General features: G+C 40.0%; 1 protein-coding gene across 2 annotated transcripts in view; it reads left to right on the top strand.

The window, feature by feature from the left end:
- TMTC4 (transmembrane O-mannosyltransferase targeting cadherins 4) overlaps nucleotides 1-8,445 on the top strand; it is a 56,551-nt gene extending 48,106 nt beyond the window's left edge. For both annotated transcript variants that reach the window (XM_063126115.1, XM_063126114.1), the window contains 4 exons: nucleotides 1,056-1,170; nucleotides 3,502-3,614; nucleotides 6,918-6,987; nucleotides 7,518-8,445. In XM_063126115.1, the coding sequence (XP_062982185.1) occupies nucleotides 1,056-1,170; nucleotides 3,502-3,614; nucleotides 6,918-6,987; nucleotides 7,518-7,669 (450 nt within the window). In that variant the 3' untranslated portion in view covers nucleotides 7,670-8,445. The remainder of the gene's footprint in view (nucleotides 1-1,055; nucleotides 1,171-3,501; nucleotides 3,615-6,917; nucleotides 6,988-7,517) is intronic.
- Nucleotides 8,446-13,936: the final 5,491 nt, after the last annotated feature.

Below are 13,936 nucleotides of genomic sequence, written 5' to 3'. Positions count from 1 at the left end.
GTGGCCTTTGCTAGACCAGCCTATATCCCGGGCTGATACCCGGGATCACCCCTGTGCGCCCATATGACGCACAGGGGATCCTGAGCTCAGGAAGGGATCAACCCTGCCTGGCCCCGGGATATAGCCTACCCATTTGGGCCTGCTTTTTCCCGCGGACTCGGGCTGAGCCCAAGACCGCGAGCGTGTGGCCCGCTTTTGCGGCTTTCCCTGGCTCCGTGTGATTACTCACACGGGGCGCAGGGAAACCCAATTTTTTTTAAAAAAAAACACACCTTACCTTGGCGCACGAGCGTTCGTGTGCTTCGTTCCTTTAAAAAAAATGACAGACGTGACGGTCTCTTCTTGAGCTCATCGCGCCTGACATGTAGACTAGGGCGACATCCCGTAATACTTGCATCACGGGCTCTCCCCTCCTCTGTCATGGACTTTCTGGTAGGTCTAGCAAAGGCCTGTGTGTACTAATTTTATTGAAAAGCACTGTATCTGAGATGCTATGAAAGTTCTGCCAGTGTTGTTGTATCTGTGAGAGCCCATTCCCACATACATGCAAGCCACTGCAATACTATAATCACAAAGTGATGAACATAGTTAGAAACGAGATCTCAGAACTTCAGAAATCTCAGATATTTACTGGTGTTGTAAAACATCAATACTTTGTCACATTTTGTGCCACTTCCTAATAGGCGACAATGGGCACATACTGTATCTGTACTCCATCCCTTAGCAATTATTATCAGTATTGAGGGAAGGTGACTTTTCACTGCAGATTGCCTTTCCCATTGTCGGCCATTATAAATAGTTTTCAGGAACCTATCCACAAGATATGTTGCTGCTTGCTGTTCTGATTTATTCACATCTTTATATATGCATGAAGAAACAGGAGTGGGGGTGGGACTTGAACAATGATCTAACTTATTCAGAAGTACCTTTACTGTACTTTTTTGTGATATTGCCCAGGGAGCTTCAGCTTTTGGGCGGTATAAAAATGCAATAAATATTAATAATAATAATAATAATAATAATAATAATAATAATAATAATAATAATAATTTCAGTATGCTGATCTAAATCGTCACATAGATGCATTGAACGCATGGAGAAATGCCACTGTTCTGAAACCGCAACATAGTTTGGCTTGGAACAACATGATTATCTTGCTTGATAATACAGGTACAGTATAAGATTTACTGGAGTATTTAAGTAAGTTAATTATTTATGTACTTGTTTTTGCTTCCCTCATTGTTTTGTGAAGCAAAAATGAGGGTGCCATTTACAAGGGGCCCCAATCCAAAAAATTGTGTGTCTAACTCTGCATTGGGAACATGGAACCTCCGGCTCACAGAGAAAACACAGAGGGCCTTGCTAGACCTACCAGATGATCCGGTCGGGAGTAGGGGTGACGCCACGCTGCAGCTAGCACGCGCCATCGCCCCTAGCTAGACGTAAACACACGACGGGGCAAGGGAAAGCCCCGTCGTGTGCTTCGGTTTTTCCCAACTTAAAGGGCCATGTGCACAGGAGCGCACCAACGTAAAAGTAAGGACTTTTTTTTAAAAAAATAAAATAAAGGGTTCTCCGCTCCCCCTGCCCCTGATTCCCCCCCACACAATGTCTGATGCCCCCCCGCCCGCTCGCTTGCAATTCCTCCCCCCATCCGCCAGGCCCTGTCCCCGTCCTTCTTCCTCCCCCATCCGCCAGGCCCTGTCCCCGTCTTTCTTCCCCCCAGTCCGCCAGGCCCTGTCCCCGTCCGCCATGCCTGTCCCTGTCCTTCTTCCCCCCCATCCGCCAGGCCCTGTCCCCGTCCGCCATGCCCTCCCCCTGCCCGCTCGTCGTGTCCCCACTCGCCATGCCCGCCCCTGCCCGCTCGCCATGTCCCCGCTCGCCATGTCCCCGCTCACCATGCCCGCCCTGCCCGCTCGTCATGTCCGATGCCCCCTCCGCGCCCCCCCGGGCATGATTTCCCCCCCCTCCCCCGGCCCGATGGGCACAGCGTTCCTATGGAGTGCTGTGCCCAGTCCGTGGCTTCTCCCGGCTACTCGCAAGCAGCCGGGAAAAGCCACGGACCCTGCTAGACCTTCCGCAGCCCCGGCCTCAGCCCGGGGCTGCGGAAAAGCCGGGCCATAAGCGTATCCGCTTATCCCGGTTAAAGCAAGGACTTAGCCCGGCCTGACCCCGGGATCCCCTGTGCGTCATCTGGATGCACAGGAGGGAGACTGGGCCTCACACCGGGCTAACTCCTCATCTAGCAACGGTCAGAGTCTCCTTGGGTTCTTCCAGGGCGCATGGCTTGGCTTCCAAACTCTGCCGCTTGGAGGAATCCCCACTGTTATCTCCAATCAGAGATAATGTGAGGAGTGGGGGACTCAACAGAACAATGACATCAGTGGGCATGAGCTTGCCCACAGGTATCATTCAGTCTGTGGGGAGCCTGGTGGAGGCGATTTAGCTCTCTACCCCATGAACAGCAAGGCTTTGGAGTTCTTCTCAAGCAGTTCCTCCATCTGGCCCTAGACAGCAAACTGCCTTTAGAACTCTTCTGGTAGTCCCCTCTACTAGGAAAAACTCATTGGCGGTGCCTAAAGTTGCAGATCCATGTGTCAGTTGCTCCTATATGTTCCAAGCAATACTTGCAAGCTTTAGAATAATTTCTAAGAAAATAATAAATTGACTTTTGCATTTAAGCAGTGTGATCCAGCAATTGGCTTCAGCTGTGGTAGCACCAATACATGCATGGGAGCTTCCTGCTCATAATAATTGCCCCTCCATTGAGGTGCACATGTACACATGTTCATGTTTATAGTGAATATTCTCAGAACTCTGAATCAAGGCATAGAAATAACGTCTTCACATGTTACTATATCTGTTGACTTCAGGGCAGTTGTTTTTTGAAGAAGAAACTTATTCTCGGAATGTACTCTGTCAACTTCATGCCATGATAATAAATGTGGGGTTGAACATTAAATCAAACTTCCAGTTATTAGTTACTCACAGCAAGTCCTGTTTTAAAAAAAGAAATTCAGAGACAGTGATGGAGGACAAGTCAAGTACTTGACTATTTAGTAATCAGCTAGCAAATACTTCATCCTGCTGGAACTCAACCTGTATTTTTTTTTCATGGGTGGAGCTTACAGAATGCTACCAGAAATGTTTTGGTATCTTGTTTTTCAGTTTATGCTTACTTTTCTATTTGAAAGGAATTCTGCAATTTCTTAACTGGTTTGTGTGCAGACTGTAATCATGGTACAACAGTGGACATGTTGCAAATATAAATATTTTAGTATATTTTAAATTTATGTGTAGTAGCTTAATCTTTCAAGTTGAAACATTTTAAATCTGGCAGAAATTTTAAATGACTACTCTTAATATTGGAATGTGCTGTCTTCATATTTGTCAAGGTTCAACTTTTGTCATTTTTTTATTCAGTGTTACTATATTTCATTTAGGGGAAATAGCTAAAAATTGCTATTCACCACCATTTCTTCTCTTTTCGTATGTTCCTAGGTAACTTGGCACAAGCAGAAGCCGTTGGAAGAGAAGCTTTGGAGTTAATACCTAATGATCATTCTCTTATGTTTTCACTGGCAAATGTACTGGGAAAATCACAGAAATATAAGGTATAAAACATTTCTAATCACAATTTTTAAATAAAAATAATTCTTAGCACATTTATTTCATTATTCATGGACTAAACGTGTGCTCAGAAATGTGACCTATGTGACCTACTGGCTGAGGATTTGCACTGTAGCCTCACATGACAAAATATGCACATATTGTCATGGGTATGAGAAGAACTGCTCATGTGAGGGATTTGGAGCTCTCTCTTTTAGGGACTCATATGTTATTATTATTTATTTATATAGCACCATCAATGTACATGGTGCTGTACAGAGTAAAACAATAAAATCCACCCTAGGGTTTCCTAAGCTGCTACCAGCCTTCTAGTCTCTCTTTCCCTTCCCTATCAAAAGAGGAAGGCATGCTTACAGGATTGTCTGAAGAGGGTAGATATAGCCTCGGATCTGCAGTCTGGTGAGTGCTGGATCTTTCGAGCCTACCATGTACCCAATCCTGTACCCAAATAGTTGTAACCAATCCTGTACCCAAACATCTACGCATATAAGTGGGTTTTTTAAAATCTACAGATTCCTTCCATCATCAAAGAACACAGGTAACAATAGATTTTTCTTTAAAAAAAATACACACACAGAGATTCCTGAGGAATATGATGTTTTTCCAAGGTATTGTAAAGAAAAGGAAGGAGGGGTAGCCTTTGTGGCACTAGTCAAGTCAACTTCTGGGGCTAAACTAATTAACATGCTAATTTCAGCCCCAGCTGATGTTCACAGGACTCTCAAAATCATGTGACATTGGGAATACTTACTTCGAACCTAGGCTTTACTTAGGCCTAATCCACACCAGCCATTTATTCCAGAATAGTGTCAAGGTCGCCCCTATTGTGCCACATGATGCACAGCTGATCCTGCAGTAATCTAGGGATGGCCCCTCAGGTTTTGTCCCATTTTCCCCCCGCTCTCACAAAAGTCCCGAGATGGACAGCTGGTGTGCCCTCCCCTCATGAAGCTGTTCCTGCTCATCATGAATAGCAGTGCTCAGCAAACAGGCAACCAGCTGTGCGGAACGAGCCCATGGATATCGGGTGAGGGGGAGAGCATTCTTGACACATTCTGGATGGGTCTCGGGGTCTTTCAGCACTGAGTGTGTGTGTGTTGTTTTTTTAAAACAACTCATTTTTGGACAGGATCGCAACTCTGCTCTTGCACAAGAGTCAGGAGTCGTAAAAAAAAAAAATCACCCCGGAACGGCTCCCCCTAATTTGGGGGTAAACTCGCTGGTGTGTGCACCATGAGGGACGATCACTGAAGCAGAAAACTTCGCGATCATCTCGCCCCCCTCTCAAAAGGGCTCTAGGTGTAGATGAGCCCGCAGTATCTAAAAAGGTTCCCTCACTGTGGTTCTTCTAAAATTAGAGACTAGAACTGCAGAATTTCTCTCAGATTATTAAAGTAAAGTAATTATTTTCTGTAAGAGATGGCCATTTAATAAATATCTTAAGCCAGTGATTTCTTTTTTACATGGTTCCACAGCTGCCACTTTGATTTTATAGTGAATTTTTGTATTAGAAAAGAAATGTAACCCAAAATAAGAAGGCACTTCATATATGGCTTTCCTACATTGAAGTGCCATCTTGGAGGGAAACCACAACCAAAGGGGGAAAACAAAAAAATGCAGAACAGATTATTTGGAAAAGTTATTCATTTTAAAATGCTTTATCAGCAGGTTTTAAGACTAACAAAAGGAAGTACTTCATGTGATGCATAATTAACTAACCATAGTCGTAATGTTTTACATTATAAAAAGCTCCAGCTGTTTGAACTTCATAGAAAATCAAATTCATCTTGGGACTTGCGTTTCTTAAATAGGTGTCCGATTTTTTAGCTGGGATCCAAAATACTAATTCAGACATGTCCAGGAGCCTATGTATCCCAATTGTAATTTTGGGATTTTTTTTTTATTTTAAACAGCAGATAACAGCAGAGACCCTTTAGGAGTTGTTCATGGGATGTTGTTATTGCCTTGAATTTTTAAAATAGCAATTTTGCTCTGCAGGACAAAAAGGGCACTGCCTAGAACGTGTTTCTACTTGCTACAGGTGACCAAGAGAGTGGCTTTTTGCAAGCCTTATTATAATGACATATGCTACCATTGGCTTCACTTGTTTAATCTTGAGAGACAAGTGACGTACAGTCCAAATGGGCTTTGGGCTGCTGGAAGGACACCTCAGCAGAGTCTACTTGACACTTCTAATGTTAGTGTCAGGCTAAGCAAAAGCACTAGATACCTTAGTGGGAATATGCTAATTAGCTTTGCAAATGTTTGTGGGGGGAGATAAGCATGAAGAGTATTTTCTAGGATAATTCAGAAACCATCTAAAAAAGGATGCCTGAATGTCCCAAATACTATTATGTATTATATGCAACAATTGACATATAGAAGCAAGTTATGGCTTTTCTCAAAGATTAGAATTTAATACTATTTCAGCATTTAACCTGATATTACAAATAGACATATACAACTGTGATAAGTAATCCTTTAATCATGTCAACATGAACTACATGGAATCAAATTCTTTGACTTCTTTCTTGACCTCCTTATCTATTTAATCATTGCTTTGCTTTAAGCAGTAATTGAGCAAATTGGATTAAATATGGTGTTTAAAAGTTTAATGATGTCATGCAGGAGAGATTTATGAGCCTTACAGAAATTAAAATAAAAATGAATCATGAAAATATCCAATAACCTCCAATTCTTCCAAGTAAGGGGTTTTATTTTAAGAAACAAAGGGAAATGGAAAATTGTGAAAAGCTTTGCCCAGGCACAAAACAACAGTAGTTAATTAGAAAAACAATGAAAAAATCTCCCGTTTCTAGGAGTAAGAAGTTTTGGCTGCAAAACAAACGTGTTCTTAAAAATCTGTCTGGCTGCAACCTACAAGTGATGTAGGCTAATGTATCTGCAGTAAAGATACTCTCAATAAAATCAATGGGATGAAGCTAACTTCACTTTAATGCAAGTATGTTAGTTTTAAGTGCTGATTTGTATGAGCATCCGGTTTATAATGCACTCCACAAGTGTTTTTGTGTTCTTACTAGCACTGAAGTAATTACTCTTTAATTGACAGAGACTACCAGACAACAGCTGGATCAGGCTGTGAATTATATTGTATGTATATCCATTAGAGAAAAGTAGAAGTCTGAATGCACATGAAAAAATATGGTGACATAATCACATTAATAGACCACAGAGCATGAGGTAATTGGTAGTGTTTGGTTGTACTTGACATTGTATGCACTACAAAAATAGCTTGTCCCGTTGATCTCTTTTTCTGAATTATTCAGGAATCTGAAGCTTTGTTCCACAAGGCAATTAAAGCCAATCCAACTGCAGCCAGTTACCATGGCAATTTGGGTAAGACATTTTACAGCTCCCCTAGTGCAAACTTTAAAAAAAAAATCAGACACATTGCTTGTACTTCTTTTCATGTTCATTGTCTTTAAAACTACTGTTTTAAGGCATTCTTCTGCTGGCTAGATTTCTATCTGCCTGCTTGCTAAACAAATTGCCAACAAGAGAAAGGGGTTCTGAGAATGGGTTTCCAAGAATGTAAAGCCTATTGCATTGTATGATAGACCAACCAGGCGGCACACTGCAGCCCAGAGGTGGCTACATGTCAGTGGTGGCAAATTGGCTCTTTTGTGCCGTGCTTGCAAACCGCCATGAGCTCTCCAGATAAAAACAGCAATTTATAGCTCTAGCACAATCCACTCTTGTCATTCCTTGGCCTGCTTGGCTCCCAAACGGGTCTCCTCCAGCTGGCAACAGAGCCGGCTGCCACCATGCCGACAGCCAACCAAATGTTTTAATGTTTTCTAAGTAATTGGCAAGATTGTCTATTCTTCAACAACGTTGCTAACAAAAACTCCTCTTTGCTGTTTCAGCTGTGCTGTACCATCGCTGGGGAAATCTTGACTTAGCCAAGAAACACTATGAAGTCTCTCTGAAGCTTGACCCCACAGCAGCTGGGACCAGGGAAAACTATAGTCTTTTAAAAAGGAAACTGGACCAACTGCAAAAAAAGAGTGATGTCTGAGGTTTCTTCTCAGGCTTTGAATGCATACTGCATAGCATTTATTGGTAACATGGCTACTAATCACCAAGGCGAAGCATTGTCACACTGTCATTAAAAAAACAAAAAAATAAAAATTATGACACCAGGAATGGACAGGCGAAAGTTTCATGGAGTTCAGCATCAGAAGTTTTTTTTTAAAAAAAGTTAAGAACTTTCCATTCAGAAAATTAAATGATTTTTGTTTCTGCTTTAAGGTTTTTGAACCAATTTTAAAATCTTGTTGAATATTTACATTCTGATACCCAAAGCAGTTAAACTGTTAGGGGGCACAGTAAAATGAAGCGTGGGCCATATTAAACATGTATGAATCAGTGGAATATGTAAACATGGCACCATGCAACAATTCAGGAATGGAAATTTATGGTAGTTTTTTTGTTTGTTTTTTGCTTTCACGCGCATTTACTTGATGGAATTCTAATGCAGTGCTGATATGAAATGTGGCTGTACAACTATGCAGAGACCATGTTTGCTTCAATGACATGCAGAAGGGTGTTAGTTTTTCTGACAGGTTTTTTTCTCCTGTCTGCTGTCAACGCACAACTGATATAACTGGTGAGAATGGAATTGATTCAAATACTTTCCACATCAAGAGAGAACTTTGAATTCAAATGGTTTAGGTTCAGAGTCAAAATTTGTTTAAAGGCAATGACTTGAATGGATTACAAAGAAAGACTTGATGTCAAAGTACTTCAAATTAGAAAGCCTCTCATAGCTGGATGTTTGCCCAGAGACTCATAGCACTTCAACTGGGCAGTGATTATTAAATTTTAAGTCAATGTGGCTGTTTGCTCGCTATTTTGTTGACACCTGCTTTCATGGGGGCATCAACTTAAATACATATGGCATGTCAGGGTTTCTTCTGAGGATGATTGCAGAGTTAAGATAACTTGGTGGACTTAACAGATTGATAAAGAAACAAGGGCCCAGTTAAGGTGCTTTAAAATCCTTCAAATGAAACTTCCTGAAGGTTGCAGGTGAGTGGGGAAGTAATATCTGAAGGCAGATCTGGGCCATTATAACCTAAAATAGCCAGTAAAGGGAGTGTGGCTGCGATGTTTAACTTCTTATTTGTATAGAAATAGTTAATGCCAAAATGACACTATGGGGAAATTCTGATATAACCACAGTGTAAATAACCCACAGATACATGTATCTTTATTTTCCAGCTTTATTAAGTCACATAAAGATCACTTACAAAAGGTACAGTTTATCTAATAACTATGAGATCAGATCAGAAGAAAATCCATTCAAACCATCCTCCAATTTATTCTTGGTCCAGATTGGATTTTCCGGTGTCAAACAAAATATTAATTACTGCCCTTTTTTGTGCTGGTATGTATATAGCACAAGGCAGATGTTATTGCATCAGAATCTGGCTTTTTTCAATATTAAAGGCAGTTTTCAAAGAATGGAAATATCTAGATTTTATTTTTTAAAAGAAATATATGCCATAAAATATTTAGAGCTGGTTGGTACACTCAGCTTGGCCAGCGCCATTCTGTTATGGACTCTGCCCCACTCTAAAACAGATGGTTAGTGCTGTCAGAGTCCTAGCATCTGTTCAGCACTAGATCTACATGGACTCAATGTGGCCCTGAGTGCTAGAAGCATGCATCCAGCCAATGGAAAAGCATGCACATGGAGAATTGGGATGTGCAATTCTTTCTAACATGTTCTTCATACATAATTTCCCTGAACACCACACACTTTCAGCTGTTATAATACAGGATGCTATAAATCTCTTTAACAAAAGCATGTATTATGTGTATATATTCATCAGTCAGAGAAAAGTGTATAAACTATAAATAGAAAGTTTCCAAAGGTTGTATAATCTTTTTTAAAAGCACACACACATTTGGTTCAACAGTTTTCCCAAACATGCATCACTAAACAAACCATTTTCTCAAATGAAACTTTAAATGTAAAGACTCCTGGATTCTGAAGCTACTATTTTTAGCAAAGATTTTCATAACTCATGTTTGAATATTGTTGATGTCTGTTGTAATTTACTGTCTTATTCATTACTCTTTGCCCCTGACGTTTAAATGTGAGATTTATCCTTATTGGCCTGCACTGTTTGTTCTGTATGAACCTAGTGAATCAATCTTTTATGTAGGGCAGGAAATGATAAAGTGAAGCTTTAAACTTTTCTGTTCTTTTAAATTAAGAAATTTGCTTCTTTTTTTACAACCTACAATGTTTTGGATCTCCTATTTTTAAAGCATTTGTAACATAGATCAACATTTTCCAGATTTTGATGACTTAATGTCCCAAATTACTTGGATTGTGTATGTCACCCCTCTATCAAGCAAAAGTCTTGGCTGAGACATATATGCCATTTCACATATTATGTGGAACCAAACTATCTACACCAGCCTTCCCTGACCTGACACGCTTCAGGTGTGTTAGACTACAACTTACATCATCCCAAGCCAACAGTTGGGGTGATGGGAGTTGTAGTTTAACATATCTGGTCTTGTGTGTGTGTGTGTATGTTTAGGTAATGTGTGTAGTGATCCTACTTTGGAAAATGATGAATCATCAGACTTCTAACTTTTTCAATTGTCTTTCAGTTGTTTTTTACACACAAAAATGCTTGAAATGTTCAGGATTTTATGGTGAGGAAATTTCCCTCTCCATCCCCAATATCTAAATGTTCATTTCAGTTTGCTTTTTCTTTGAAAGTTTGGGAACCTTCTTATAATTCTGGGTTTCTTGACCCTGAGTAGATACATTGGTTTGGGTCTAGATTTAGTCATACTTAGAGTAGACCCATTGATTTCAGTGGGTCTACTCTAAGAATGACAACTTGGATTAAACTTAGTTCAGGCATGGCATATTGAACATAGACGGTCCTGTTTAACAAGGCATGCATATCCCCTTGCCATCAGAAGCCATGAAGGTAAAGGAGTGCTGATGTTGGACTGATGTATTCTGCATTGGATAATGGTTAAATGTCTCCATCCCCCCATCACAACTTCTAATGCTGCTTTTTGGGGTGGGAGGAAACATTATACATTTATTGCATAATTGCTAGTTCTACGCTCTCACTGAAATCAATAGGACATAATTAAAAATAAGGTGTGTAGGACTAAGGTACCAGACTCCCATATGATATGACATTAGACCAACCCAATACTAAAACATGCTGACACCATATACTCAGTGACTAGAGCACCTGCTTTGCATGCAGAAGGTCCCAAGTTCAGTCCCCAGCATCTCCATGTAGGGCTAGGAAAGAATCCTGCCTGAAACCCTGGAGAGCAGTTGCTGATCAGTGTTGACAATATTGGGCTGAATAAACCAATCGTCTGACTCAATATGAGGCAGCTTCCTGTGTGGTGTTTACCAACAGATACTTTAGCACGACATCTCAAAATGTCAACACAAGTGTTTTATACTTTTGATTTTGAGTAGTATTGTGCTATAAGCATGCATTATAGTTTACTTATGAAATTTATGTACTGGTTTTAAACTCTTGTTTCCATAGCAGTTTACAAAATCTAACAAAACACACAAGGTTAGTTCCTACTGTGGACCCCGTAGCCTGTGCATACATATCTTTCCATACCTGATTGGAAACCAAACCAGCAAAAGGAATCTACTATGAACCTTTATTCATAGGAAAAATGGTCATAATTTCTCAGTTGTACTTTTAATATAAGTAACTTTTTTTTTTACTAGACAGTTGCTCAGATCAGTGTTTAGAATCAATTTCAGGTGACAACAGTAGTCAGATGAAGGAATTGGATATGGTAATTGGCAGATAAATAAATCAGTGTAATGATTTGGAAAGTGTTAATAAACAGTTTTAATGAGAAATCTGCTCTTCAGATGTCTGAATTCCATAAATACTAAGGCATTCATACTAATGCTGCAATCTACCACTGAATAAAATGGGACCTACCTCTCAGTAAAAATGGATTATGATCAGCCTGTAAATCACAATACTTTTTCTCAACTTTTCAAGTTTTTCTACTGAAATAGTTCTTTTTTAATTTGAGATATCAGTTATTTGACTGTTTCTGGTCTTGCTGGAGACCATAGATTGCAGCTGGTCTGTCATGTATACATGTGTTAAACCAATTTTTGAAAGTGGGGTACATGCATATCTAAACTAATTCTATTTGAAAGAAACCTTAAGGGCACAATTCTATCTGGATTCCTGTCCACTTCCAAGCAAAGAGGCTGCCGGGAATCCTATGCAGAGTGGGAGCAGCATGGATACGATCTTCGCCTCGGCACTCCCTCCACCTCTCTGTATTTCAGCTAGATAGACATTTTTTTAATTGTATCCCTGCTTCCCCCAGTCCCCTCCCCTCCCAGCCCAAAGTCAGCACAGATCTTGAATCCCTGGGTCTGAGGTTGGAGTGCTGTCTCTGACCTCGGATCCAGGAATCAAATGTATCCTATGGTCTTCTAGATGCTGTCTTGAGACCTTAGGATTGCTCTCTAAATCTTCATATGAATTCATATTAACACAATTCAATCCTCTGTTCCACAGTACAGTTAAACCTAATTTCATGCCATGATACTTTAGGATCAGTTGTTATTCACTACAGCTGCAATCTTATACATACTTACCTGGGAGTAAGTCCCACTGAATTCTACTATAAGAATCTTAGCTGTCTGGAAAGGTTGAAATTGATCTCTTGAAAATCCAGTGCAAATTCTGAGTACTAGAGGTCTTCTAAAAACCTGGCCTTGTTAGTGAATAAACACTACTGTTATTTCTGAAAAGGCTGCTTCTTAAATCTATCTACCAAAAAGTTGATTATACAGAAGACTGTTAGGATACTACCACCTAATGTGAGATTTCCATTTCTGTGATGTTCTAAACATTTACATTTTTGTAAGAAGTATTGACTTTTTAAAGGGAAATTAATGGTATTCTTTTAGAACACATTTACATTTTTGTAGCCAATTCAGTGAAACGTTCAAAGTCAATGGTATATTACAAAATTATTCAGGGTCCATTAAACTGTATGTTTAGCTAAATGAAAAGGCATGAGTGATGACTTTGAAAATAATGGTTTACAGCTGATAATGTCTGACGCCTTAGCTAGACCTAATGTTTATCCCGGGATTGTCCCGGGGTTATACCTGTTCATGTAAGTGACACACACGGCATCCTGAGAGCAGGCAGGGACGACCCCGGGACAAACCTTAGGTCTAGCAAAGGCCTGAGTCATCCTTGTTAGTAAATTTCAATTTCAATAAATTCCAGTTTCTTTCATAATACAAAGTTTGAAAAAGACTAATTTGTAATAAAGAGTCATTTGCAATTTGCCTATGGTGGATTTTATAAATGTAAAACTAGAACCTAGGGAGGAACATTGATAAAAAGTATATGTTTCAAAAGTACTATGCTTCAAATAGAGTGTTAATGAGGAGAGAGGAAAACACCTTTTTTGAGACAACCATAGTAATTTTTTTCAACCCTGAAGTGTTAATGCAGCTGTGGGAAACTCTAAATTTGATCAGAGCAGGGGGAGGGAATGCATAAATCTTTCCCCACATGCAGATTTTCTGATCAAATTGCCTGCCCCGCCCCCTACTATTCTACCTACAGGGGAAGTTAGTGAAGCTATTAATGTGATGCCAGTGAGGATCAAACTGAAAATTCTTTCTCTTTGATAGTGACTGCCATCACTTTTTTTAAAAAGCAACTTTATTATAACTGCCTATTCAGTTAAAGAGTAAACCTGTATCTGGGTTGTCCTATGATGAAGCTTGCATAACATCTCTCCGTTAAAAATAAATTGCTACACATACACAAAACTAGCAAGTCAGGGAGACTAGGTAAGGCCAGAATCCTTCTCCCTAACATTTAGTTTCTGCATGCAGGGATTTTTTTTTTAATTCTATGAGGAGCATCTTCCTGCAGTCTGAACTTGTTCTGTGCAAACACAAGTTTAGCACTTTAGTGGAAGTGGGCCGCCTTGAGGCCCAGTATTGGGCAAAAGGCGGGATACAAATAAATATAATAATAGACAAGGTTTGAGAAAACTTCATGCCAATCAATGGTAAAACAAGTAAAAGTCAGACAGATTATTTTTAAAGTAATGAGATCCAGCCAGAGTTAAGCACTTTTAATTATTGTTGCTTTTGGTGGGAGAGTTGAGCACATAGCTTCCCCACTGAAATCAGTGGTACCTAAAAGTGCTAATAGTACTATAGATACTGCTTTATATTCTACATAAAGCATGATTAAAGCTGCAATCCTTG

This window comes from Elgaria multicarinata, chromosome 5, assembly GCF_023053635.1.
Source record: "Elgaria multicarinata webbii isolate HBS135686 ecotype San Diego chromosome 5, rElgMul1.1.pri, whole genome shotgun sequence".
Lineage (NCBI taxonomy): Eukaryota > Metazoa > Chordata > Lepidosauria > Squamata > Anguidae > Elgaria > Elgaria multicarinata.
This window is presented reverse-complemented; position numbering and strand designations above follow the sequence as displayed.